This window comes from Aethalodelphis obliquidens, unplaced genomic scaffold (assembly GCF_003676395.1).
Source record: "Aethalodelphis obliquidens isolate GAN/ISIS:26980383/991018 unplaced genomic scaffold, ASM367639v1 scaffold7, whole genome shotgun sequence".
NCBI classification, from domain to species: domain Eukaryota; kingdom Metazoa; phylum Chordata; class Mammalia; order Artiodactyla; family Delphinidae; genus Aethalodelphis; species Aethalodelphis obliquidens.
This window is the reverse complement of record NW_020837951.1, coordinates 33,873,535-33,899,884: the sequence shown is the minus strand read 5'-3', so window position 1 is coordinate 33,899,884 and position 26,350 is coordinate 33,873,535. Positions and strand designations below refer to the sequence as shown.

Sequence of the window (26,350 nt, the reverse complement as noted above, 5' to 3'; positions counted from 1 at the left end):
TGAAATGACCTTTTGCCCTTTGGCGAACTCTTAGCGATAAATAGGATGAAAATTGAGCATTTTCTTTGTTTCGTTTCTTGTATCCTTAGAATCATTTGAGTTGACTACTTTTAAGTGAGAAAGTAGACAACTTCACATTCAGCGATTTTCTTTTAAGCACGTACAATTAAATATATATAATAGGGTTTAATTTATACTTTTAATCGGTAGTATCAAACATATTTGAGAACCAGTCACTCGAGTAACAATAGCCCTTCTTAGAAGGCTGAAGATACTTTTGAAGCTATGACATATAATAGGCATAATCTTTCTCTGAATTAGGTTAGCTAGAACGAGTATCAGCATTTAATTTGTAAGGACATTAGAATGGGAAAAGTCTTACATGAAATCATGAAACAGTCTCTCCCAACAGTGGAATTAGCAATCCAGACTTCCTCATCACTCAGGTGGACATTGGTCACTCTAAACTGTATGCTTTGCAAAGGAGTATCTATGACTTCTGGATAAAGGAGTCTTCATTATAAAGGTGCCTTAAAATGTTATTTCAGTTATTTTAAAATAATGGGTTTTTTAAATTGCTTACAGCTCAGTTTTGAAATTTAAAAATGTACACACAAATTGAAACTATCAGTGGATTTTACTTTAACATCTCATAAAGTACAAATAATTTCAGATACAATTTTTTTAAGGAATCTAGTTAATATTCAGGAAGACATGTCCTTAGACTAAGAAACTTAATACTAAGAAAAGTTATTTGGCTATAGTTATCCGTAGATTCCTTCTGTTCTGAAAGCATTTATTAGAATAGAGTAGATTTATGCTTAAACTCTGATGGAAGCCATGACTTTGAAGCAGGGGAGGGTTGAGGAGGAATGGTTACTATCAATGCAGTTATATTTTTTAAACCTAAATTGTCCCTAACACTCTTTGCTAGGAACGTTGGGAAAATGCAAAAAGTATAAGAGAATCTGAACAATCAGGAGTTCCCATTTGCTTTTCTTTTTTGAGCTGATTTCTAAAGGCTGCCTAAATTAGGGATCAACATTTGCTTTTTTCAAAGATTTATTACTATAATCCTCTTCTCTGCTTTTCAAATAACTTTAATGAAAATTAACACACTTGAGTAAGCAAACTGGATGTAAAGATATCTTACTCTATCAGAGTACCATGTTAAAAATTCAACAATTTAACTGATAGGAACTGGTTTTAGTTCTGAATTTTTTCTAAGCAACTAGAATAGTGTTTCTCAAAGTGAAATTCTGATCCCGTGACATTTGGTTGGCTAAGTTTAGAAATGTTGATTGCTCCATCTCCCCCTTAATGATTCTGCATTAAAGAACCTTGTTTCACTCAGCAATTGCCGGATATTTTACCATGGAAACCATTTTCTGTAGACCTGTTATTCAATTCCACTAAGCACATTGGAAGAAAAACTGGTCTAGTGTCAGTTATATCTATTTTAGTTTGATTTCACAATTAGAGTGTTTTACTTTCTTAACTCTTGGATTAACTAATTAGAATTAAAATGAAAAAATTGAGGGAGCCATGTCTGCAACTCTTCTCAATATTTTTGCCTTTTCTGACATTGTTTTAAAAACATAGCTAAATGTCATGCATTTCTAAAGTTAGTAAAACAATTTAAAATTTTTTATAGTATAAAATTCAGTAACTTAATGCTGTTGTTTTGGGATCTTCTTATTGTGCTGGGTTCTCAAATCAGTGCACGTCTGTTACCTGAGAAGTTGACAATTTATACAACATTAGTTGGACTACTAAATGCCAGGAATTACAACTTCGGTGGAGAATTTGTAGAAGCCATGATTCGTCAACTTAAAGAATCGTTGAAAGCAAACAATTATAATGAAGCTGTATATTTGGTAAGTTTTTTGTTTTTTTGGCTTTTGGGGAGCTTTTTGGTATGTTATGACTTAGTGTTGGGATGAAGGGGAGAGGTGAGCTACAACCAAATAATTCATCTTTTCTCTTGAAATACAGTTCCCCACTCACCACAACAGCTGCTCTTTTGAAACCATTCTTTTTTTTTTTTTATCTTTATTGGAGTATAATTGCTTCACAATACCGTGTTAGTTTCTGTTGCACAACAAAGCGAATCAGCCATATGCATACACATGTCCCCATATCCCCTCCCTCTTGAGCCTCCCTCCCATCCTCTGTATCCCACCCCTCTAGGTCATCGCAAAGCGCCGAACCCATCTCCCTATGCTATGTTGCTGCTTCCCACCAGCCAACTGTTTTACATTTGGTAGTGTATATATGTCGATGCTACTCTCACTTCGCCCACCCACCCCATGTCACCAAGTCCATTCTCTGTGTCTACCTCTTTATTCCTGCCCTGCAACTAGGTTCATCACTACCTTTTTTTTTTTTTTTTTTTATTCCATATATATGCGTTAGCATACGGTATTTGTTTTTCTCTTTCTGACTTACTTCACTCTGTATGACAGACTGGGTCCATCCACCTCACTACAAATAACTCAATTTCGTTTCCTTTTATGGCTGAGTAATATTCCACTGTATATATGTGCCACATCTTCTTTATCCATTAATCTGTCAATGGACACTTAGGTTGGTTCCATGTCCTGGCTATTGTAAATAGTGCTGCAGTAAACATTGTGGTGCATGTCTCTTTCTGAATTATGGTTTTCTCAGGGTATATGCTGAGCAATGGGATTGCTGGGTCATATGGTAGATCTATTTTTAGTTTTTTAAGGAACCTCCATACTGTTTTCCATAGTGGTTGTATCAATTTACATTCCCACCAACAGTGTAGAAGGGTTCCCTTTTCACCATACCTTTTCCAGCATTTATTGTTTCTAGCTTTTTTGATAATGGCCATTCTGACTGGCGTGAGGTGATACCTCATTGTAGTTTTGATTTGCATTTCTCTAATAATTAGTGATATTAAGCATCTTTTCATTTGCCTCTTGGCTATCTGTATGTCTTCCTTGGTGAAATGTCTATTTAGGTCTTCTGCCCAATTTTTAACCGGATTGTTTGTTTTTTTGATTGAGCTCCATGAGCTGTTTGTATATTTTGGAGATTAATCCTTTGTTTCATTTGCAAATATTTTCTCCCATTCTGAGGGTTGTCTTTTTGTCTTGTTTATGGTTTCCTTTGCTGTGCAAAAACTTTTAAGTTGATTAAATCCCATTTGTTTATTTTTGTTTTTATTTCTGTTACTCTAGGAGGTGGGTCAAAAAAGATCTTGCTGTGGTTTATGTCCGAGTGTTTTTCCTATGTTTTCCTCTAAAAGTTTTATAGTGTCTGGTCTTAACATTTAACTCTTTAATCCATTTGGAGTTTATTTTTGTGTATGGTGTTAGGTAGTGTTCTAATTTCATTCTTTTACATGTAGCTGTCCAGTTTTCCCAGCACCACTTATTGAAAAGGCTGTCTTTTCTCCATTGTATGTTCTTGCCTCCTTTGTCGTAAATTAGGTGCCCATATGTGCGTGGGTTTATCTCTGGGCATTCTGTCCTGTACCATTGATGTATATTTATGTTTCTGAGCCAGTACCATACTGTCTTGATTACTGTACCTTTGTGGTATGGTTTGAAGTCGGGGAGCCTGATTCCTGCAACTCCATTTTTCTTTCTCAAGATTGCTTTGGCTATTTGGGTCTTTTGTGTTTCCATACGAATTGTAAGATTTTTTGTTCTAATTCTGTGAAGAATACTGTTGGTAGTTTGATAGGGATTGCATTGAATCTGTAGATTGCTTTGGGTAGTATAGTCATTTTCACAATATTGATTCTTCCAAACCAAGAACATGGTATATTTCTCCATCTGTTTCTGTCATCTTTTATTTCTTTCGTCAGTGTTTTATAGTTTTGTGAGTACAAGTATTTTGCCTCCTTAGGCAGGTTTATTCCTGGGTATTTTGTTCTTTTTGTTGCAGTGGTAAACGGGAGTGTTTCCCTAATTTATCTTTTGATTTTTCATTGTTGGTGTATAGGAATGCCAAAGATTTCTGTGCATTGATTTTGTATCCTGCAACCTTACCAAATTCATTGATTAGTTTTCTGGTGGCATCTTTAGGATTTTCTATGTATAGTATCATGTCATCAGCAAACGGTGGCAGTTTTACTTCTTCTTTTCAAATTTGTATTCCTTTTATTTCTTTTTCTTCTCTGATTGTTGTGGCTAGGACTTCCAAAACTATGTTGAATAAGAGTGGCAAGAGTGGACATCCTTGTCTTGTTCCTGATCTTAGTGGAAATGCTTTCAGTTTTTCACCATTGAGTATGATGCTTGCTGTGGGTTTGTCATATATGGCCTTTTTTATGTTGAGGTAGGTTCCCTCTGTGCCCATTTTCTGGAGAGTTTTTATCATAAATGGGTGTAGAATTTTGTCAAAAGCTTTTTCTGCATCTACTGAGATGATCATATGGTTTTTATTCCTTAATTTGTTAATGTGGTGTATCACATTGATTGATTTGCGTATATTGAAGAATCCTTGCATCCCTGGGATAAATCCCACTTGATCATGGTGATCCTTTTAATGTGCTGTTGGATTCTGTTTGCTAGTATTTTGTTCAGGATTTTTGTATCTATGTTCATCAGTGATAATTGGTCTATAATTTTCTTTTTTTGTGATCTCTTTTTCTGGTTTTGGTATCGGTGATGGTGGCTTCGTAGAATGAATTTGGGAGTGATTCTCCCTCTGCAATGTTTTGGAAGAGTTTGAGAAGGATTGGTGTTAGCTCTTCTCTAAATGTTTGATAGAATTCGCCTGTGAAGCCATCTGGTTCTGGATTTTTGTTTGTTGGAAGATTTTTAATTATGGTTTCAATTTCATTACTTGTGATAGATCTATTTATATTTTCTACTTCTTCCTGGTTCAGTCTTGGAAAATTGTACCTTTCCAAGAGTTTGTCCATTTCTTCGTGGTTGTCCATTTTATTGACATATAGTTTTTTGTAGTAGTCTCTTATAATCCTTTGTATGTCTGCAGTGTCAGTTGTGATTTCTCCTTTTTCATTTCTAATTTTATTGATTTGCGTCCTCTCCCTTTTTTTCTTGATTAGTCTGGCTAAGGGTTTATCAACTTTGTTTATCTTCTCAAAGAACCAGCTTTTAGTTACATTGATTTTGGTATTGTTTTCTTCATTTCTATTTCATTTATTTCTGCTCTGATCTTTATGATTTCTTTCCTTCTGCTGACTTTGGGTTTTCTTTGTTCTTCTTTCTCTAGTTGTTTTAAGTGTAGAGTTAGATGTTTATTTGATATTTTTCTTGTTTCTTGAGGTGAGATTGAATTGCTATAAACTTCCCTCTTAGAACTGCTTTTGCTGCATCCCATAGGTTTTGGGTTGTCATGTTTTCGTTGTCATTTGTTTCTATGTATTTTTTTATTTCTTCTTTGATTTCTTCAGTGATCTCTTGGTTATTTAGTAGACCACTGTTTAGCCTCCATGTATTTGTGTTTTTTACAGTTTTTTTCCTGTAATTGATTTCCAGTCTCATAGTGCTGTGGTCAGAAAAGATGCTTGGTAGGATTTCAGTTTTCTTAAGTTTTCCGAGGCTTGATTTGTGAACCAAGATGTGATCTTTCCTGGAGAATGTTCCATGTGCATTTGAGAAGAAAGTGTATTCTGCCACTTTCGGGTGGAATGTTCTGTAAATATCAATTAGATTTATCTGGTCTATTGTGTCATTTAAAGCTTGTGTTTCCTTATTTTCTATTTGGATGATCTGTCCATTGGTCTAAGTGGGGTGTTTAAGTCCCCTACTATTATTGTGTTACTGTCGATTTCTCCTTTCATGGTGGTTAGCATTTGCCTTATGTATTGAGGTGCTCCTCTGTTGGGTACATAAACATTGATAATTGTTATATCATCTTCTTGGATTGATCCTTTGACCATTATGTAGTGGCCCTCCTTATCTGTTGTAGCAGTCTTTATTTTAAAGTCTATCTTATCTGATATGTGTATTGCTATTCCAGCTTTCTTTTGATTTCCATTTGCATGGAATATCTTTTTCGATCCCTTCACTTTCAGTCTGTATATGTCCCTAGGTCTGAAGTGGGTCTCTTGTAGACAGCATATATATGGGTCTTGTTTTTGTATCCATTCAGCCAGTCTGTGTCTTTTGGTTGGGGTGTTTAATCCATTTGCATTCAAGTTTATTGTCGATATGTATGTTCCTATTACCATTTTCTTAATGGTTTGGGGTTTGTTTTTGTGGGTCTTTTTCTTCTCTTGTGTTTCCCGCTTAGAGAAGTTTCTTTAGCATTTGTTGTAAGGCTGGTTTGGTGGTGCTGAATTCTCTTAACTTTTGTTTGTCTGAAAAGCTTTTGACTTCTCCATCAAATGTGAATGAGATCCTTGCTGGGTAGAGTAATCTTGGTTGTAGGTTTTTCTCTTTCATCAGTGTATCCTGCTACTCCCTTTTGGCCTGCAGAGTTTCCACTGAAAAATCAGCTGATAACCTTATGGGGATTCCTTTGTATGTTATTTTTTGTTTTTCCTTTGCTGCTCTTAATACTTTTTCTTTGAATTTAAATTTTGTTAGTGATTAATATGTGTCTTGGTGTGTTTTTCCTAGGGTTTATCCTGTATGGGACTCTCTGTGCTTCCTGGACTTGGGTGACTATTTCCTTTCCCATGTTAGGGAAGTCTTCCCCTGTAATCTCTTCAGATATTTTCTCAGACCCTTTCTTTTTCTCTTCTTCTGAGACCCCTATAATTTGAATGTTGGTGCATTTAGTGTTGTCCCAGAGGTCTCTGAGATGGTCTTCAATTCTTTTCATTCTTCTTTCTTTCTTCTGCTCCTCAGCAGTTATTGCCACTGTTTTATCTTCCAGCTTACTTATTCATTCTTCTGCCTCCGTTATTCTGTTATTGATTCCTTATAGTGTATTTTTCATTTCAGTTATTGTATTGTTCATCTCTGTTTGTTTGTTCTTTAGTTCTTCTAGATCTTTGTTAAACATTTTTTGTATTTGTTTTTTGGTATGTTATGACTTAGTGTTGGGATGAAGGGGAGAGGTGAGCTACAACCAAATAATTTATCTTTTCTCTTGAAATACAGTTCCCCACTCACCACAACAGCTGCTCTTTTGAAACCATTCTTTTTTTTAAAAAATAAATTTATTTATTTTATTTATTTATTTTTGGCTGCGTTGGGTCTTCGTTGCTGCACGTGGGCTCTCTCTAGTTGCAGTGAGCAGGGGCTACTCTTTGTTGTAGTGCATGGACTTATTGCGGTGGCTTCTCTTGTTGCGGACCACGGGATCTAGGTGCACAGGCTTCAGTAGTGTGGCTCACAGGCTCTAGAGCGCAGGCTCAGTAGTTGCGGTGCACGGGCTTAGTTGCTCGCGGCACGTGGGATCTTCCTGGACCTGGGATCGAACCCGTGTCTCCTGCATTGGCAGGTGGATTTTTAACCACTGCGCCAGCAGGGAAGTACCGAAACCATTCTTATTAAAGATACAGAGCTCATTACCGAGTCCAGTGGCTTCTGTTAACTCAATCCTAGTTGACCTCCCTGTAACATGGGATGCTTTACACTACTTGGTTTCTGCAGCACCACTCTTTTCAGGACCTCCTGCTGCCACCTACCTTCTATTCCTCAGTCTCCTTTTACTGGGTAACCTTCCTTTGCCCTTTAAATTTTTGTGTTTCCCAGGATTCTGTCCTCACTTCACTTTTTTCCAAACATTCTCTGCTGAAGCATTCTCATTCTCTTATAGCTTCATAAACTACCTTTATTTTGATGACCTTCCCCCCTACCAACTCTAATCTGTATCTCCTGCTTCAGCCATTCTCCTGAGCTCCAGACCTTTGGTCCAAATACTACCTGGATAGCCCTAAGGTATCTTGCCTGGAAGTCCCTGAATTAATGCATTCTTTATACCTCCTTTTCTGTACCCTCAGCCCAACCCACACAAGTGGTTGCTATTTACTGGATAGCCCGTCCAGAAACCTGAGCATTAATTTTTGTCTTGCCTTTGCCCTCTCATACCAGTCTCCAAGCCCTGTCTGTCCTACCTCCTAAATTTCTCTCCAGTCTGTCCCTTCTCCTTGTCTCCAGGGCCTCTAGTGTAGTTCATGCCTTCCTCGTAATGTCTTAACAGCTCTTAACAGCTCTTTTTGCATCCAGATTCTCTGCCTTTCACTTTATCTTCTGTAGTGGCACCAGAATGGTCTTCTGTAACTAGGCTCTGTTCATGTTGGTTACAGGTTAAAAACCTCAGTTCCTTCCCATTTTCTACAGTGGATAGTCTTCAAAGCCTGGTGCACAAGATGATGCAGGAAGTAAATATCAGAACTCTTACTTATCTTAACTGGAAATGGAATTAAGCCTTATTAATACATAACACATAGATTGACAGTGGGCCAACTTATATTTATATATAAGTAGATATTTATGTGTTGAGGTATGTGATCAAATTCTTTTCTACTGAGTACATAATCAAAAGAGTTTGGACACTCATCACGCTATTAAGTTCAGATTCCATTAAGTCTGATCCTTCATGGTTGCCCCAGTCTGTTTCTCTTTGCCTCCCATATACCCTCCAGCTCTATCTGAATTACTTGCTGGTCCCTGAACACACCTTGTTTTTGAACCTTTCTGCCTAGAACCCTCTCCTTGCTCTCCATGTGAGGACTACTTTTTTCATCCTTTATGATCTAGCCCAGTTGTTACCTCCTATATGATGTTTCCCCCTACTCCCTTTGTCCCTATTTCTAGAACACTTTATTTATCTTTTAGTATAGGATTTATCCATCTGGGTTGAGATTGTGCTTGTCCCACTAGTCTGTGAGCTCCCATGTGACAGAGACTTTAATAGTGCTCAGCAGTGGCACACAAAGGGCACCCAATAAATATCTGTTCATAAATTTCCATTTCTGTGGTCCAGCGAAAATTTTTTCACAGCCAAACAGAAAAGAAGATTATTGGTTGTAATAGCTAGAATATTACAGTTTAGGTTCTTAGTTTAGTATAAATGTAAAGCTATAAAGGCAGATTCCTGTCCTTCCTACAGTGTCTGTCACAACTACTCAGCTCTGCTGTTATAGCAGAAAAGCAGCCACAGACAATATGTAAACAAATAAGCATGGCCGTGTAAAAGTCGATTTGTGGACAATGAAATGTAATTTCATATAATTTGTATGAATCAAAATATTCTTTTGGGTTTTTTTCAAGCATTTAAATATTTAAAAACCATTCTTAGTTTGCAGGCTGCTTAAAAAACAGGCAGTGGGGGCTTCCCTGGTGGCGCAGTGGTTGAGAGTCCGCCTGCCGATGCAGGGGCCACGGGTTTGTGCCCCAGTCCGGATAGATCCCACATGCCGCGGAGTGGCTGGGCCCGTGAGCCATGGCCGCTGAGCCTGCACGTCTGGAGCCTGTGCTCCGCAATGGGAGAGGCCACAACAGTGAGAGGCCTGCATACCGCAAAAAAAACAAACAAACAAAAAACAAAACAGGCAGTGGGCTAGATTTGGTCCTTGGGCTGTAGTTTTTCAGAACTGTGGTTTCAAACATTACAGAATTGCTTGTTTTATAATTATTATAAAGGACATTTAGATTTCATAGAAATTGTTCTCCCCACCAGGTCCGTTTTTTATCTGATCTTGTGAATTGTCACGTCATTGCTGCCCCATCAATGGTTGCTATGTTTGAAAATTTTGTAAGTGTAACTCAGGAAGAAGATGTGCCTCAGGTAAGAAAACCCCTTGTGCTGAATCTCGTCCATATAGTACCAGGAATTTTTCACTGGTAACCCTTTAGTAGTAAAAACAGAAGATTAACAGTAGATTTATCACATTGTAAATTCTTAATGTCTAAAAGTTAAGTCAACTGGTATAATGGTGGGTTCTTTGTGACATCTGTACATTAGTTAAATGATTCTGTCTAGTAACATTAAAGCTAATATATCTAAAAATGCTCTAAATGAGCCAGATGTCTTTGTTAAGTCCTACTGAATTGCGTCCATAGGATTTCATTCAGGAATAAATATAATATGAATGAAAATTCACTAGCACCTATTTTAAATGTACCTTTTTAAAAAAATTCTTTAGGTGCGCCGGGATTGGTACGTGTATGCATTTCTATCATCTTTGCCCTGGGTTGGAAAGGAGTTGTACGAAAAGAAAGATGCAGAGATGGACCGAATCTTTGCCAACACTGAAAGCTATCTTAAGTAAGGGCACAGCAGCTTGGTAATGATTTTGTGTCCCCTTAAGTTTTTTCAGAAGAATTTTGTTATAAGTTTCATTTTCTATTAATAGGTAATTCTTTGGATATTGTTAATATCTACTTAGTTACAATAAAGCTAAAGGAAGTCTAAAGATAAAAATCTGCTTTCTCATTACACTAAGGTACCTTTAAATGATTTTTTAAATGTTTTATATTTTTCAAAAGTTGTACTGTTTTTTTAATACTATATAGATGTTTGCAAAAGAATGAAAATAAGAGTATGAATATGCTAACATTTGAATGTCATTTCCCCTTTTTATACAAATGATAGTCCAGTATACACATTGTTCTTCTATACACACTTGCTTTTTTTTCCCTCTTAATATAGTTTGGATTTGTTGCATAAGATATTTAGCTCTACCTCATTCCTTTTAACAGCTGTATGGTATTCCAGTCTTTTAATGTACTGTAATTCCTTTAACTAGTCTCCTGTTGGTAGACATTGAGGCTATTGCAAGTCTTTGGCTATTTTAAACAGTGTTTCAGTGAATATCCTTGTACATAAGTCTTTATGTGCATGTACAAATATGTTTTGGGGTGGCAGGTACAAATATGTTTTGGGATGATGTGAATTCTTAGAAATGGCATTGCTGGGTTGAAGTGTCTTTAACAATTTTAATTTTGATATTTAGTCAGATTGCCTTCCAAAGAGATTATACTCTTCCATATGTCGTCTAAAGAGATTATATCAGTTAGCCCTCTGCCAGTGATGTTTTTGAAACCGTGTATTTGCCTACATTTTGGCAATGCAATACATTATCAAAGATTCTAATATCTGCCAATCTGATAGGTTAAAATGTTTCACTCCCTTAATTTGCATTTTATTAATTATGAAAGCAACTGAATATCTTTTCATGTTTTAAGAACCTAAATGTAGATTTTCATTCTTACCTTTAGAAGACGCCAGAAGACTCATGTGCCCATGTTACAAGTATGGACTGCAGAGAAACCGCATCCACAAGAAGAGGTAAATTGATTTCAGTCTCTTGTGATACAAGCACAGAGTAGATTCTTATCTCTGTGACATATTCAAATCATCCCATTTGTATACCTCAGCTGGGTTTTCACATTTCATATCAGGAGTTCAGCTCCTCATAGCCCTAGGCATATAGTGGATTTTTAATAAATGTTAGAATGTCATCAAAACATTCCCTATTCTAGAGTTGATGTATTTTTTATTTAAGTGCCCAATTTGAAAAAATAAGAGGTATCAGCCCCAGACAGACTTTATAAAATAAGTAAAACAAAAACAGAAACTTCGCAGTATTCCTTAGTACTGTATTTAATTGTAAGTTAGCTTGCTTTTGTATCCTGTATTTTAGAAGGCAGTAGATTTTTGGTTTTGTCTAGTCAAAATGTTATTTCATCTAGCCTCCAAATATCTATTAATTGTTAAAAATTAATCTGTCTTTAGTATTTAGATTGCCTCTGGGCCCAGATTCAGAAATTGAAAAAGGATCGCTGGCAGGAGCGGCACATCCTAAGACCTTATCTTGCCTTTGACAGCATCCTGTGTGAAGCACTGCAGCACAACCTGCCTCCTTTCACACCACCTCCTCACACTGAAGATTCGGTGTACCCGATGCCAAGGGTCATCTTCAGAATGTTTGATTACACGGATGATCCTGAGGTACATGCATGACCAACAAAAGTGCCTTTCAAAGCGCCTGTGTTGTGTTGTAATTGTGGTTTAATCTTGTTTGAATTATGCCTATGGGACATTTTAATTTTGAGTTGTTTATTATCTAAGAGGGTCATTGGCAGCGAAGTTAACAGTTTAATTCAGTGAATGGTATCACCTCATTATTCAAGAAATCATATTTAGGCAGTGTAAATTGACAGCACGGTGTACAATTGAAGAGTGTAGGTTTGAGAGGCCAAGTAGGTTTGGATTTTAATCCTGGCTTAGTCATAGCCCAGCTGTGTGCTCTTGAGTGAGTTATTTACCTCCCTACCTTAGTTTCCTAATGGAATAATAACAGTATATATCTCATAAAGTTGTAATGAGGATTAAATTATTAACACGCATAAAGTGCATAGAACAGTATGTGGCACGTGATGAGTGCTCAATAAAGTGTTTTTAATTTAAAAATCCCAATGATTAGTATAAGCTGACTTTATAGTTCTTAAATATATGTATTTTTTATTATGAGGTCAGGTTGTTGATAGCTGTTATACTTTAGCAATTAAGAAAATGTATAATTTTGATATTAACATTTGATATAAAAATTTACATTTTAACTGTGCTTTAGTTACTTTATACCTTTGCATTTGAGTGATTGTTTTTTTTGGGTTTTTTAAAAATTTATTTTTGGCAACGTTGGGTCTTCGTTGCTGCGCACAGGCTTTCTCTAGTTGCAGTGAGCGGGGTCTACTCTTCCTTGCAGTGTGCGGGCTTCTCATTGCAGTGGCTTCTCTTGTTGTGGAGCACAGGCTCTGGGCACACGGGCTTCAGTAGTTGTGGCACATGGGCTCAGTAGTTGTGGTTCACGGGCTTAGTTGCTCTACGGCATGTGGGATCTTCCTGGACCAGGGCTTGAACCCGTGTCCTCTGCATTGGCAGGCGGATTCTTAACCACTGTACCACCAGGGAAGCCCATGACTGTCTTAACTTTAATACCCAGGCAGCAAGCACAGTGATCACTGGGCTGGTTCTGAAAAGAAACTCGCCTGGCTAAAGTACTATCGATACCTGTTGCTTAGTACATTCCAGTCAGCATAGAGCAGAGTTTCTCAGCCTCAGCACAATTGATGCTTTGGGCTGGATAATCCTTTGTTGTGGGGCTGTCCTGTGAATTGTAGGATGCTTAGGAGCATCCCTGGCCTCTACCTTCTAGGTGCCAGTAGCATGTCAGTTGTGACAACCAAAAATGTCTCCAGAGATTGGCAGATGTCCCCTTAGGGGCAAAATTTCCCCCAGTTGAGAACCACTGGCATAAGAACCAATGTTACCACCTTAGGTCAAACTTGAGTTTTCTTTCCCTGTCTTCTCTCTTCTATGGAAAGTTGCTTATGACCAGGGAAATTTTAGTGTATGTATACTCTATCTCAGGGTAACAAGTTGTTGGATAATTGGTTATATATACAAAATTATCAACTTGCTACCCACTTGCAATATTGCATATATAATGCTTTTAGTTAACTTTATGTAATGGTCTAATTAGAGTATATATAATTGGAAGTCTAATTTACAGTAAGACTGTTAGAATCTTTGTGATTAGGTATTTAGGGGAACATTAGAATGGCACCTCAAAATTTGCTTTTCCTGTACTATTTGTACTTAATTGGTGTTGCCTCTGTAATGTGCCCATCATCCTTTGCCAGAAGAGCATAAATATGCAAAATATCTGTTTGAAGAGGATTTGGTTTTTTTGTTCTGGGCTTTCAAAAAATGTTTTGTTTTGTTTTTAATTAGAAATGATAAAGTAGATTAAAGTAAAAGTCACCATTAAGTAGTAAGTAATAAGTAAATAAACTCATTGAACCTGTTTGCTATGCATATTTTTTTAATTAAACAATATCATGTAGATAATGTTCTTCAACCTTTTTTAAAACAGCGTAGTGTGGATATCTTTCAGTGCATACATGATTTTTTTATGTCTACATAGTGTTCGAGACAAAATTTTCCCTCTCTCCACGTTTTCTATGGAAGTAATCCAGTCCCATGGTTTCAAAAAATAAACTGTAATGGCCACGGCGGGTGAGAGCGAGCCGCGGCTGCCGCCCGGGCCCCAGGGTGATCTCGGGGGCCTGGGGCCCCGTGCGGCCGGCTCGGTAGCTTTTCCCTCCTGCCCCCCCCGCACGCGGAGTCCTTCCTCCCCTGACGGGGTCTCCAGCTTAACCCAGACCAGAGGAGGCTTTTCTTTGGGTGGGGGACACGAAAGTGCATTGAGAATTTCTCAACTCGGGAAGCAGAAGTGCTGCTCCTAGGTTTTACAGGGAGTAAGGGGGGAACAGTGAGTTCATGGATATTGAGTGATGATAATAGCTAACCTTTTTCCAAGCCCTCGCTGTGTGCCAGGCACTGTGCAGAGCAACTTGTGTGTCTCTTCTTTACTCCCGAAATGCCCCAATGAGGTTAAATTGACCAAAGCAATGGTTATGGAGAAGCCTAGTCCCCTGCTGGTCGGGCAGGAATTTGTGAGACAGTATTACACACTGTTGAACCAGGCCTCAGACATGCTACACAGATTTTGTGGAAAGAACTCTTCTTATGTCCATGGGGGTTGGATTCAAATGGAAAGCCAGCAGATGCGGTCTATGGACAGAAAGAAATCCATAGGAAAGTGATGTCACAAAATTTCACCAATTGCCACACTAAGATCCGTCATGTCGATGCTCATGCCACCCTGAATGATGGTGTGGTGGTCCAGGTGATGGGCTTGTTCTCTAATAACCACCAGGCTTTGAGGAGATTCATGCAGACCTTTGTCCTTGCTCCTGAGGGCTCTGTTGCAAATAAGTTCTATGTTCATAATGATATCTTCAGATAACCAAGATGAGGTCTTTGGTGGCTTTGTCACTGAGCCTCAGGAAGAATCTGAAGAAGAAGTAGAGGAACCTGAAGAAAGACAGCAGACACCTGAGGTGGTACCTGATGATTCTGGAACTTTCTATGATCAAACTGTTAGCAATGACTTAGAAGAACATTTAGAAGAACTTGTTGCTGAACCAGAGCCTGATCCTGAACCAGAGCCAGAGCAAGAACCTGTGTCTGAAGTCCAAGAGGAAAAGTCGGAGCCAGTATTGGAAGAAACTGTTCCTGAGGATGCTCAGAAGAGTTCTCCAGCGCCTGCAGACATAGCCAGACAGTGCAGGAGGACTTGAGAACCTTTTCTTGGGCATCTGTGACCAGTAAGAACCTTCCACCCAGTGGAGCTGTTCCAGTTACTGGGATACCACCTCATGTTGTTAAAGTACCAGCTTCACAGCCTCGTCCAGAGTCTAAGCCTGAATCTCACATTCCACCGCAGAGGCCTCAGAGGGATCAAAGGGTGCGAGAACAGCGAATAAATGTTCCTCCCCAGAGGGGACCTTGACCAGTCTGTGAGGCTGGTGAGCAAGGTGACGTTGAACCCCGAAGAATCGTGAGACACCCTGACAGTCACCAACTCTTTATCGGCAACCTGCCTCATAAGGTGGACAAACCAGAGCTTAAAGATTTTTTTCAAAATTATGGGAATGTGGTGGAGCTGCGTATTAACAGTGGTGGGAAATTACCTAATTTTGGGTTCATTGTGTTTGATGATTCTGAATCTGTTCAGAAGGTGCTTAACAACAGGCCCATCATGTTCAGAGGTGAGGTCCATCTGAATGTGGAAGAAAAGAAGACTCAAGCTGCCCGGGAAGGGGATCACCGAGATTACTGCTTTCGGGGACCTGGAGGCCCTCGAGGTGGGCTGGGTGGTGGGGTGAGAGGCCCACCCCGTGGAGGCATGGTGCAGAAACCAGGATTTGGAGTGGGAACGGGCATTGCTCCAAGGCAGTGAATTGCTCTTCACCGATCTTCAGGCAGCAGTACAAACCCTAGCTCCCACAGAATGGTGATTTCTTCAGCCAACCTTTGGTATCTTGGAATCTGATCCTAGTCTATGATAAACTGCTTAAGTTTGTACAGTTCTACTTTTTGTGTTACTGGTGTGTGCTCCTTCCCCTCTCACCCCCCCCCCCACCTTTTAGTCCTTCACTTCCAGTTTTGTGGAATGATATTTTAGGAAAAATGGATTTTTAAAGAAGAAAAAAAAAAAGACTGCATTTCCTTGCTTTATTTGCATATACAGACTGGATTTTTTTTTTAACAGTTTCCCCAAAGGATTGTCTTGCTTATTACTGACATTTGGTATGTTTCATTCATTGGAATATTTTTTACTTATTTTCTACATTTTTCAAAAGCCTGTGAGAATTACAGGATTTGATAAACATTTTGAAGGCAGGAAGAACCCAAACTGTCTCTTCTTTGAGAGTCATGACTACCTTCTGCTGTGGAAAAATTGCCGTTGGAAAAATTGACAATTTAGATTCTCTCTGGTATGGTTAAAAACTGAATAAAAGGTGTTAGTAGAGTTTTTCTTTGGATACGTGGTTGCAAAACAGTTCCAAAACCTGTTTTTACCATTGAAATTTAAACTGTAAGATAGGTTTTAAATGTCTAGAATGCAACTGATAAGCTTTTCTTGAACTGTTAGATTTTTTTTTTGAAGTAGAGTTTTTTCATGTTTAATTTGTATTTGTAAAAAAAAAAAACCAAAAAGACCCCAAAAATTTTCAAAAATCTGAATAACACAAAACCGGAGCAAAACTGTTGTGCCTTCTATTTATCTTTGATTCCAGTCTTGGCAATTGTTTAAAGAAAAATAATAATAAAAAAAATAAACTTAGATTTGTTCTATTTAAAAAAATAAATAAAAATAAACTGTATAGGACTAATAATATACAAAAATTACTTAGTTTGCTTCATTTAAGACTTGAAGTGGGCAAGGATAGTACAGTGTCAGATGCAGTAGAAAAAACACTATAGCTGACATTCTAATTCTCTTGTAGACATAAGTGAACAAATTTGCTGAAATACAGAGCTTTCACACTTGTGAACTTTTATCCCCAGCATCCAATACAGTGTCTGGAACATAATAAGCTCTGATATATTTGTTGAATAAATGAAAAATAATATTTTGTCTAGGTCTGGAGTATATGTATTTGGTTTTCTTTCCAGGGTCCTGTAATGCCAGGGAGTCATTCAGTGGAAAGATTTGTGATAGAAGAGAATCTTCACTGCATCGTTAAGTCCCACTGGAAGGAAAGGAAGACTTGGTAAGATGCTTTTCATGGTACTTTTAGTAGAGTGGAGAAAAAGTAGCAATCTTGATGATTTAGTAAGAGCAAATGTACGTTAAGAGTAAGAAAATCTTCCTCTCTTCCTGATGCCCTGTCTTGCTAAGACCGATCTCTAGCTTTCTGGAGGCACTTCACCCTCAAATAGTACTTTCCTGGATGCTGTATAGTACTGTAGTGCTTTATAGTAATATGCATATGATGCCTGCTCTTTTGTATGGATATTTGCCATGTGCTCTGGACAACTTAACTTGAATGGCAAGCTGTTTTTGGTATGAATGTTGTGGGAATAAATGAATACTAATGGTTTTGCTGTTTCCTAGCAGTTAGACATCAAGCTTTGGAAAAGTTTATTTTTAATATTTTCTGAAACCTTGGAAAGTTTTGGTTTAGATCTTAAAATGGAAAGGAATATAGTATTTTGGGAATGGTCTACCTTATAAAACATTTTACTTTAGTAGATCTGAATATACTTCCTTACTATTATTACTTATATGCCTTTTTTTTTTTTTTTTGCGGTACGAGGGCCTCTCACTGTTGTGGCCTCTCCAGTTGCGGAGCACAGGCTCCAGACGCGCAGGCTCAGCGGCCATGGCTCTCGGGCCCAGCCGCTCCTCAGCATGTGGGATCTTCCCAGATGGGGGCACGAACCCGTGTCCCCTGCATCGGCAGGCGGACTCTCAACCACTGCGCCACCAGGGAAGCCCACTTACACTCCTTTTGATCTTCTAAGGAGTTTTGCATGCATTAAAGAGTTTCCTTATGGTAGACAAAATAATCTGTGCTGTAGTTAAGTAACTGAAATCTAGAACATTTCAGAAAAAGATTTCCTTTATATCTACATACACTGTTTTTGAAACTGCTTATTTAGTTTTTCATATATCTGTGTATACTCATTAAACTTAAATTACACTTTTTATATAGTGCTGCACAGCTAGTGAGTTATCCTGGGAAGAACAAGATCCCCTTGAACTACCACATAGTTGAGGTATGCATTCCAAGTGGAGCTTGTTTTTAAGTTTCAGAATCTTTCTGTTGACTGTAAAGTGTAATCTACCCTTGGCCTTTTTGTTGTTCTTGCTACTTGGCAGGTGCTGAAAATTAATAGAGAAGAGAGGAAATTGCTTTCAATTTTGGAGCTCTGTTAGCCATGTTAGTAAAGAGAAAAGAGGAGGTTAAGCCCAGTGTACAAATGGAATTTTGAGTTGCCTATAATTTATTTATATATTGATAGTATATCTTCATTCATGAATAGTTATCATGGATAATGTAAGTTACCTCTAACTCTTATCAATACATTGTCCACTTAACAGATGTATAAGAGGCTTAAATATTTTAAAATACTGTATTCTTTAGGCAGATAACCCATCTTTAACTGTGTTTATCTGGCCTCTTATTACTAGCATACCCCTGACTAGTGTATTATTTCCTGTATCACAGGGTAGGGATAAGTAGGAATCCTTATTTATTCTTAGAAATCAAAAGAGCCAGTTGTTTTGGAAGTGGAAAAAAATAGATAATGCTTTTGATTCCATATGAAGTCATACAGAAGGATGATACTAGTAGCGTAGTTGAACACCTTGTAGAGATTTATTTCCCAAAAAACAGTGTTTTCACTTGACCCAAACTGTCAATTGCATTATTCATTTATGTTAAAATACTCAAAGTGAGCATAATTATGTATCATTTGATTCACTTTTTATTCATACTATACCTATGTACTTCCTTAGAAATGCTGCATCTGTTCTCTTTATAGAACTTGAGAGTGTGGTTAGGCTATGAACTTGACTCAGTGACATGTCAGTTGAAATGCAAAACATAAGTCATATTTTTAAATGTGCAAAATGTGTAGAAATTCATACAAAAGTATGGGAGATGGGAGTGAGAAGAAGGAATGCAGACCAGGCTCTAGAAGTCGAGATAGATGGTCCACACATTATATAAGGAGGAAGGAAACAAGTTTGTGAACGAGAGCATGGCAAAAAAGTCTTGGAATACCAAGAATATAGTAACAGTGTAGAATGAGTTAATAAATATCTTCTGTTCCCATCCTCCGAGTCTACAAAGGACTTTTACTTCTTATAGGAATGAAACTCTGGTGGATCTGTGAGTCCCCAGTAAACTGTACCTCCCTGAATTAACTCTGATACTTCCAGAGTTGAAATTGGACAGTTCTCTGGAAGTATCAACTAAGCATTAATTTTTGCATATCCTTATTTGATTGAGTTATAGAGATAAGAAATCTTCATTACAGTATTCAATTGTAGATCTTTGTGTTTTAAAGAGCATAATTTTAAAGGTTAAAAAGTAATTTTTTTTTATTATGAATACCATAGAGTTAGACTTTAGAACATTGAGGTGTTTCTAATAGTGGAAGTGTGTAGATAGCTGTTGAATTGAGTTCTGACTTGTAATTCCTTTGTAGGTGATCTTTGCAGAGCTGTTTCAACTTCCAGCACCCCCTCACATTGATGTGATGTACACAACACTTCTCATTGAACTGTGTAAACTTCAGCCTGGCTCTCTACCCCAAGTTGTATCCTTTCCTTTGTTTTTAATGTACTCTCTTTGGCCTGACTTTAAGAGATTATTAAATATTTCTGCTTGTGGGTTTAAATCACTTCATGAAAACAGTTTGGCATTTCTTTAAAAGTTAAACATTACGTGTACTATACAATCCAGCCATTTTGCTCTGGAGTATTTACCCAAGAGAATAAATGTTCATAACTTTATTTGTAATAACCCAAAACTGGAAACAATCCAAATATCCATCAACAGAATGGATAAGCAAATTTTGTTACAGCTATACAGTGGAATACTACTCAGTAATAAAAAAAAAAGGACAAATTTTCAATGCAGGCAGCAACATGAATGAATTGCAAAATAATTATATTGAATAAAAGGTGCCAAACAAATATGAATTCACACTATATGATACCATTTACACAAAATCCTAGAAAATGCAAAGTAATATAGTGACAGCAGACCAATATTTGCTTGGGGGCATAAATGAGGGGCAAAAGGGAGAATGGATTACAAAAGAGCATGGGGAACTTTTGGAGATGATGTAAATGCTCATTATCTCGATTTCATGGGTGTATACAGATCAAATGTACATCACTGATACCTCAAAGATCAGTAACTTGAAACAAAGCTCAGCATTATTAGTCATTATATAGACTTCTAAGAAATGTTATTTATTTTTTCTACCACAGCTTATTTTCAAGGAGAGTATAGTTTTCCTTATCCTGAAATTCACAGCTTGCACAGGCAACTGAAATGTTATACATGCGTTTGGACACGATGAATACTACATGCGTAGACAGGTATAGTAATTGCCTTATTTCTGTACTGAGTGTTAGCAGCTTCTTCTCCCTGTACTTTATAAAAGAATTTGATAAGGAAAACAATCACCTTTTTAAGAATTTCCAAGTTGGTTTTTCTTTCTTGCCTCCCACAAATAATCCTTTATATAATAAAACTTGTAATTGTTATAACATTACACTTTCTAGTTTAATTTTCAACATGAAATGATGCCCATACTGAGGTTTTCTTTAATTGCATTGTTTAGTTCTTTGGTATGGTTACACTTTTCCCTCTGTAATTGGGTAGGTAAGCTTTTAAAATAGGTTTTATGCTAACCCATATGTAGAAGCAGAGTCTCATACTGTATATTTATGTTTATATAATATGTAATTTTGTTTATGAATAGTATCTGCTTCTAAAATAATTAGCTACTATGTAACTACAGCTCCAAGACTCAGTTTATACAAAAGGCCATATTGGATTTTTATAGCTGTGGTAATTTCATGCCTGTTGTCATCTTCTGGGTGAGGTCTATTATGTACTACCTTTATTAGCTGGTGTTCTCTCTTCTGTCAGTTTTCCAAAGTAGATCAGGACAGATATTGAACATTTCCATAATCTGTCATGTCTGCTGTTCAAATGCGATATTTGAAAATTATCAGTAAAGGCTATCCTGTGTTGTTGACCTATTATCTTGAGTAATTGTAATGACTGAAATTATAGATACATGAGGGATGTGCTTTAAGAAGGTGTCTGCTGAGGTTTTTTTCCCAGTCTAATTAATAAACCATCAGTTGTGCTGGGCATCCCTATTATGCCATTCATTCAGCAAGTGTTCATTGGGCTCTTAAAAATTTCACAGTGTTATACAGTCTACTAAGGTGATCCCTATCTAGTCAGAGAGATCAGATGTGTTTTTAAGAGAAAAGGGGGCTTTGATGGTATATTTTGTTGTTTGTGGTGAAAGGGTGTGGTATGATGATGAGAGACTACTTTGGCTCGTCCGTTTATAAAACGTTTTTAATCTTTTTTATTTTTGCACCTCACACCTCTGTTTCGTTGTCAGTTAAATGGGGAAAATAATACATTCCTCAGAAGTTATTGTGAGAATTAAATTATATAAACATATATAAGGTACTTGATATAAAACAGGCACTTGAATCATATCAATTATTCACTTAAAAAGGATAGCACTGTTAGGAGTGAGATGGGGGACTGCTACTTTTTGAAGTAGAAGGTGAGTTACAGGATTTGCACAGAAAAGGGTAACTGGTAGGAGAAAATACAGCTGTAGGTAGGGGGAAATCGGGTTTTGTCTGAAGGATTATGTAAGTTCCTGTTATAAATTGCAACCATTCATCCTTTTCTGTCCCCCCACCCCACTTCTCTGTATAGGTTTATTAATTGGTTTTCCCATCATCTAAGTAACTTCCAGTTCCGTTGGAGCTGGGAAGATTGGTAAGCAGTGTTATGTATATTATATCTTTCTTCTCTCTACAGTCTGCCATTTTTTTTAAAAAGTTAATATTTAAAACTATAATATAAAAGCAATCTTCTTCACAGTCTGAAAGATTTAGGGTTTTTTTTGTATGTATATAAATGTAATAATTTAGGTAGAAGGGAACTATTTGTAGCTAAGTACAAGTTAGGTATAGCTGCAGATCATGTGTAAGAACTTACAAAACTATATTTCCTCATTAGGTCAGATTGTCTTACTCAAGATCCAGAAAGTCCCAAACCAAAGTTTGTAAGAGAAGTTCTAGAAAAATGTATGAGGTAAGTTCTTTGTGTTTTCTCCTTGGCTTAGGTCTTCTAATTTCTGTGGGGGTATTTTTCCCATCTCTGCATTTGTGATGTATGTCTAGAATATTATTTTTTAAATCCAAGTACCTACCTCTCTTCCCTTTCAGTTTGTAATCAAGATTTAGGCTGAAAAACTTGGGCAACCATGCCATCTGGATTCTATGTGAATTAAGCCAATAAGGTTTTTTTGTCAAATAGACTTTGAAATAATTTCAGATTTCAGGAAAATTGCCAAAATAGAGCTCTGTATAGTGTTCATCTAGATTCCCTAGTTAACATTTTACTACATTTGTTCTAATGTCCTAGTCCTTTTTCCCTCTCTGTGTATGTAATCTACCCTTTATATTGGTCTTTTTCTGAACCCTTTGAAAACAAGTTGCAGATATGATGTCCAAGCATCCTTTAATGGTCGGTTGTATATTTCCTCAAAACAAAAACACTCCCCTACATGACCAGCATACAGCTCTCCAAATCAGGAAATGAGCTCTGATACAGTAATACCACTATACGATCCACAGATGCTGCTGAAATTTTGCTAACCATCCCAACAATGTCTTTTCCCTTTCTGGTCCAGAATTCTTGGATAGAACGTGTGTAGCATTTGGTTGTCATTTTCTTCAGTCAATCTTTTTTTTTTTTGGCAGTACGCGGGCCTCTCACTGTTGTGGCCTCTCCCATTGCGGGGCACAGGCTCCAGACACGCAGGCTCAGTGGCCATGGCTCACGGGCCCAGCCACTCCGCGGCATATGGGATCTTCCCAGACCAGGGCACGAACCCATGTCCCCTGCATCGGCAGGCGGACTCTCAACCACTGCGCCACCAGGGAAGCCCTCTTCAGTCAATCTTGAACAGCTGTTATTATCTTTCATGTCCTTGTCAGTTTTAAAGAATGTAGGCCTTACTTTGTTGTGTTGCCTTGATGGCGCCCTCATGACTCAAGTCTTGCATTGTCCCACCACTAGAGATGTTAACCTTGATTACATGGCCATGTCAGGCTTCTCTAACTTAAATTCACCATTTTTTCCCTTTGTAGTTGATTAATATTTTGTGGGAAATACTCTGAGGTTACGTCCTGTTCTTTATCAGACCTCCACTGACAACTTGTACTTTTATCTGTCACCACTGTGGTAATTGCCAAGTGATGATTCTCTTTGTCTATTATTTTTTCTACATTTATTAGTTGGCATTCTACTGTAAGAAAGAGCTTTCCTTTTTCACCCATTTATTAATTCCTGTGTTTATATATCAGTAGGGACTATTTCATTCAGTGGGTTCTAATTCATTACTGTCTTTATTAATTATGATGCTCAGATTGTCCCTGATTTGTCCATTGGGAGTCCCTTGTGGCTCCTGTGTCCATTTTTTTTCTTCTTTAATGTCCCCCTCCATTCATTGAGCATTTCCTTATTTCTGGCACAAGATATTCCAGGCTTATCTTGTGTTTCCTTGCCCCTTTCCTGGAATCATCTATTTATTCAAGGAGTCCGAGTTTCTTTTAGTGGAGCATGGCACTTAGGAAGCAAGGTCTGGACACTTGATGTGCTTGTTACTATTGGGGTGTCATTGGTTCTAGGCCCTCTGGATGGACAAGGGTAGTGAATATATTTCTACACACACACACACATCTGTAACTATTTTTATATCCACTTAGATGTGTGTATCCCTCCAATTCCAACCAAACACCTCATTTTTTTCCTAGCCTTCCCCTTTGCCATGATTTGTAAATACCTTTGCAGGCATTAAGAAACCTGGTTCCCATTAGCCTCAATAAGTATTTATTTGCTGCAATATAACCCAACCAAGTCTCCCAACCATACAAACGGTTTCCTCTACCTCATCCCACCCCACCATCACCACCCCACATACCTGGCCTCCAGGCTTGTGGACCCAGTGGCCCACACCTAGTGCAAACCAGTAAGTTTTGAAGAAGGCCTGAGTTCTCGTGCTGGCCTAGACAACAGTTTAAAAGACTTGTTGTCCTCTTTTATTTCTTGGTTGTCAGCTGAGTTGGGGTGTTGGAGATTGTGACCTTCTGGGTAAGTTGGATGTTACTGAAGAATGGAACTGATGAATGATATTTTCTGAGGCTCTTATTTGTATTGTAGGTTGTCTTACCATCAGCGTATATTAGATATTGTCCCTCCTACCTTCTCAGCTCTATGTCCTGCAAACCCAACCTGCATTTACAAGTATGGAGATGAAAGTAGCAGTAAGTAATAAAACAAATCCTGTTTTTAAAAGGTACTAATGCAAGTATTCTCTTAAGTCGGTTATCTAAGGTGGAGAAAGTGAACTTTTTCTCTTCTTGGGTTTATATTTTCTGTTTGAAAGGTGATTTCTCACTAACCTCTATTGTTTTATTTGCTATCATTTTGAAGGTTTATTATGATTTACTTAGTTATTACTGGCTTGTTACTTTTTTCTTTTAATATTGTTTATAATGTTATATCCATGACATTATTTTAAATGTTGCTAAGTATAGCAAGATGAATTTATAGCCAGAACTTAATAGAATGAAAATACGTTTGTCATGGCAATGGAGATTACTCGAACTGATTAATATCTGGTAACAGTTCAGGTGCACATAGACTGTATTTTGACCAGCCGTATGCCGCTAGAAGTAAATTCTTGAACATGCTTTTCTTACTTTTTGGTCACATCATTTCTGAGGTTGCACTATAAATCGAGGGGGGGGCTATATAATTTGATATGCCATTTTGTGCTTTACACTTAATGAAGGTAAGGTTGTACATTGGTGAGCACTGGTAGAGAGTTAGGTGTTGAGTTTCCAAGTTAGTCTTTTCACATGGCACTGAACACAGCTCCTCCATGAGCCTTCCAGTTCGTGTTGTGTAGCAGTTCTTTGCATCTTGAAACTCACTCCTCTCCCTTGCCTTCTCATATTGTACCCCTGGTTCTCCACCTGCACCTCAGACTACACCTGTTTTCCTTGAAATAAACTCAGTTGGTTCCAATGCTAAGTACATTTCCTATGTTACAATGTCACGTATTCCTTAAAACAACTCTGAGAAATAGGTATGTTTATTTTACAAATTTTACAATGAGGAAATGGCTTCAAAGAGCCAGAGTGAGATTGCTTTGAGTGGTAAAGCCCAGAGTCAGATACTGAGCAGCCCTGCTCTTGACCACTGTCTTTTCCTGAAAAAGCAAAGCTTGATGTGGTACTTGTAAGTGCCAAGTTTTGATTTCTGCTTTGTACTGGCTCAGAGAACCATAAGGTACAGTCTTTGATATCAAAGAGTTCAGACTTTTGTTGAACACTGAGCTTTCTTTTTTTCCATAGAAATAGCCTAACACTTAAGGCCCTCTTGTCATTCCTACTTTATGATTTGTCAGTTCTTCTCAAACTAACCTCCACTCCAGCCAGGCCCACTTCCTTTTTTATTTCTTCTATGCTTTCTTGCGTTTGCCTTTGTGCCATTATCCCATTCTAGAAAGCCCTTTCTCTTCTGATTCCTGTTCTCTTTCCAGGGTCTAGCCCAAGCTCCAGTCTTTTAAATATTTTTTAACGCAAGCCAGTTTTGTGTTGCTCTCTGGCTACTTCTTATGTGAATATCTTGGTTTTCCACCTAGAATGTAGACGTCACAGTGGCAGAGGATTCTGTTTTTCTTCACGTATTTTCTCTCCCACTTTCAAGAAGAGCACACAGCACATGTGACCTGTTGTAATTGACTTTATTCATTCCAAGTGCTTAGTAACTCATATTCTACGTCAGAATTTTTTGTTACCTCTTTGTCTACCTTACATTAAAAGTAGTTGTTCTGGTGACGCCATACAGTATATCAGTATATACTAGTACTATATAATACAGTAAGGACTCAACAGGTATTAACCACCAGTAAACATGTGGAGTCAAAGCACATGAGCATCTGGCTTACACATATTCAAGTGTGTGGACTCAGCAGAAGAGAAAAGCAAAAAATCTGTCTTAAGTTGGCAGCCTTCACGTTGTTCAAACCCAAATTTAGTTTCCACTGTCTTAGGGAAAGGGAGGAGGAAGGGTACATTGACCAAAATCAAAGAGAATACATTGATTCTCAGCTTACGGAGGCCTAGGGATTTGAGGACTGTCAAAGGACAGCTGCAGCTGTGTCCCCTCACCCTCATCCCTGAAGAAGATCAGTACCCCTCATACTCTGAATTTCAGTTAGCTCCGTGTTAAGGAAG

At 37.7% G+C, this 26,350-nt stretch overlaps 1 protein-coding gene and 1 pseudogene across 6 annotated transcripts in view; both read left to right on the top strand.

Annotated features, from left to right (window-relative positions):
- Positions 1 to 26,350, top strand: part of NCBP1 (nuclear cap binding protein subunit 1) — a 44,554-nt gene that overhangs the window by 8,631 nt on the left and 9,573 nt on the right. For 2 of the 6 annotated variants that reach the window (XM_027105409.1, XM_027105411.1), the window contains 12 exons: positions 1,721 to 1,877; positions 9,580 to 9,687; positions 10,046 to 10,167; positions 11,121 to 11,190; positions 11,638 to 11,853; positions 16,933 to 17,030; positions 17,976 to 18,039; positions 19,477 to 19,587; positions 20,313 to 20,377; positions 21,753 to 21,815; positions 22,059 to 22,133; positions 24,267 to 24,370. In XM_027105409.1, coding sequence (XP_026961210.1) covers positions 1,721 to 1,877; positions 9,580 to 9,687; positions 10,046 to 10,167; positions 11,121 to 11,190; positions 11,638 to 11,853; positions 16,933 to 17,030; positions 17,976 to 18,039; positions 19,477 to 19,587; positions 20,313 to 20,377; positions 21,753 to 21,815; positions 22,059 to 22,133; positions 24,267 to 24,370 — 1,253 coding nt within the window. Of the gene's footprint in view, positions 1 to 412; positions 527 to 1,720; positions 1,878 to 9,579; positions 9,688 to 10,045; positions 10,168 to 11,120; positions 11,191 to 11,637; positions 11,854 to 16,932; positions 17,031 to 17,728; positions 17,751 to 17,975; positions 18,040 to 19,476; positions 19,588 to 20,312; positions 20,378 to 21,752; positions 21,816 to 22,058; positions 22,134 to 24,266; positions 24,371 to 26,350 lie in introns of those variants that run through there. The other 4 variants (XM_027105412.1, XM_027105413.1, XM_027105410.1 and 1 more) reach the window with 4 other exon arrangements.
- LOC113619921 (ras GTPase-activating protein-binding protein 1 pseudogene) lies at positions 13,886 to 16,454 on the top strand (annotated as a pseudogene).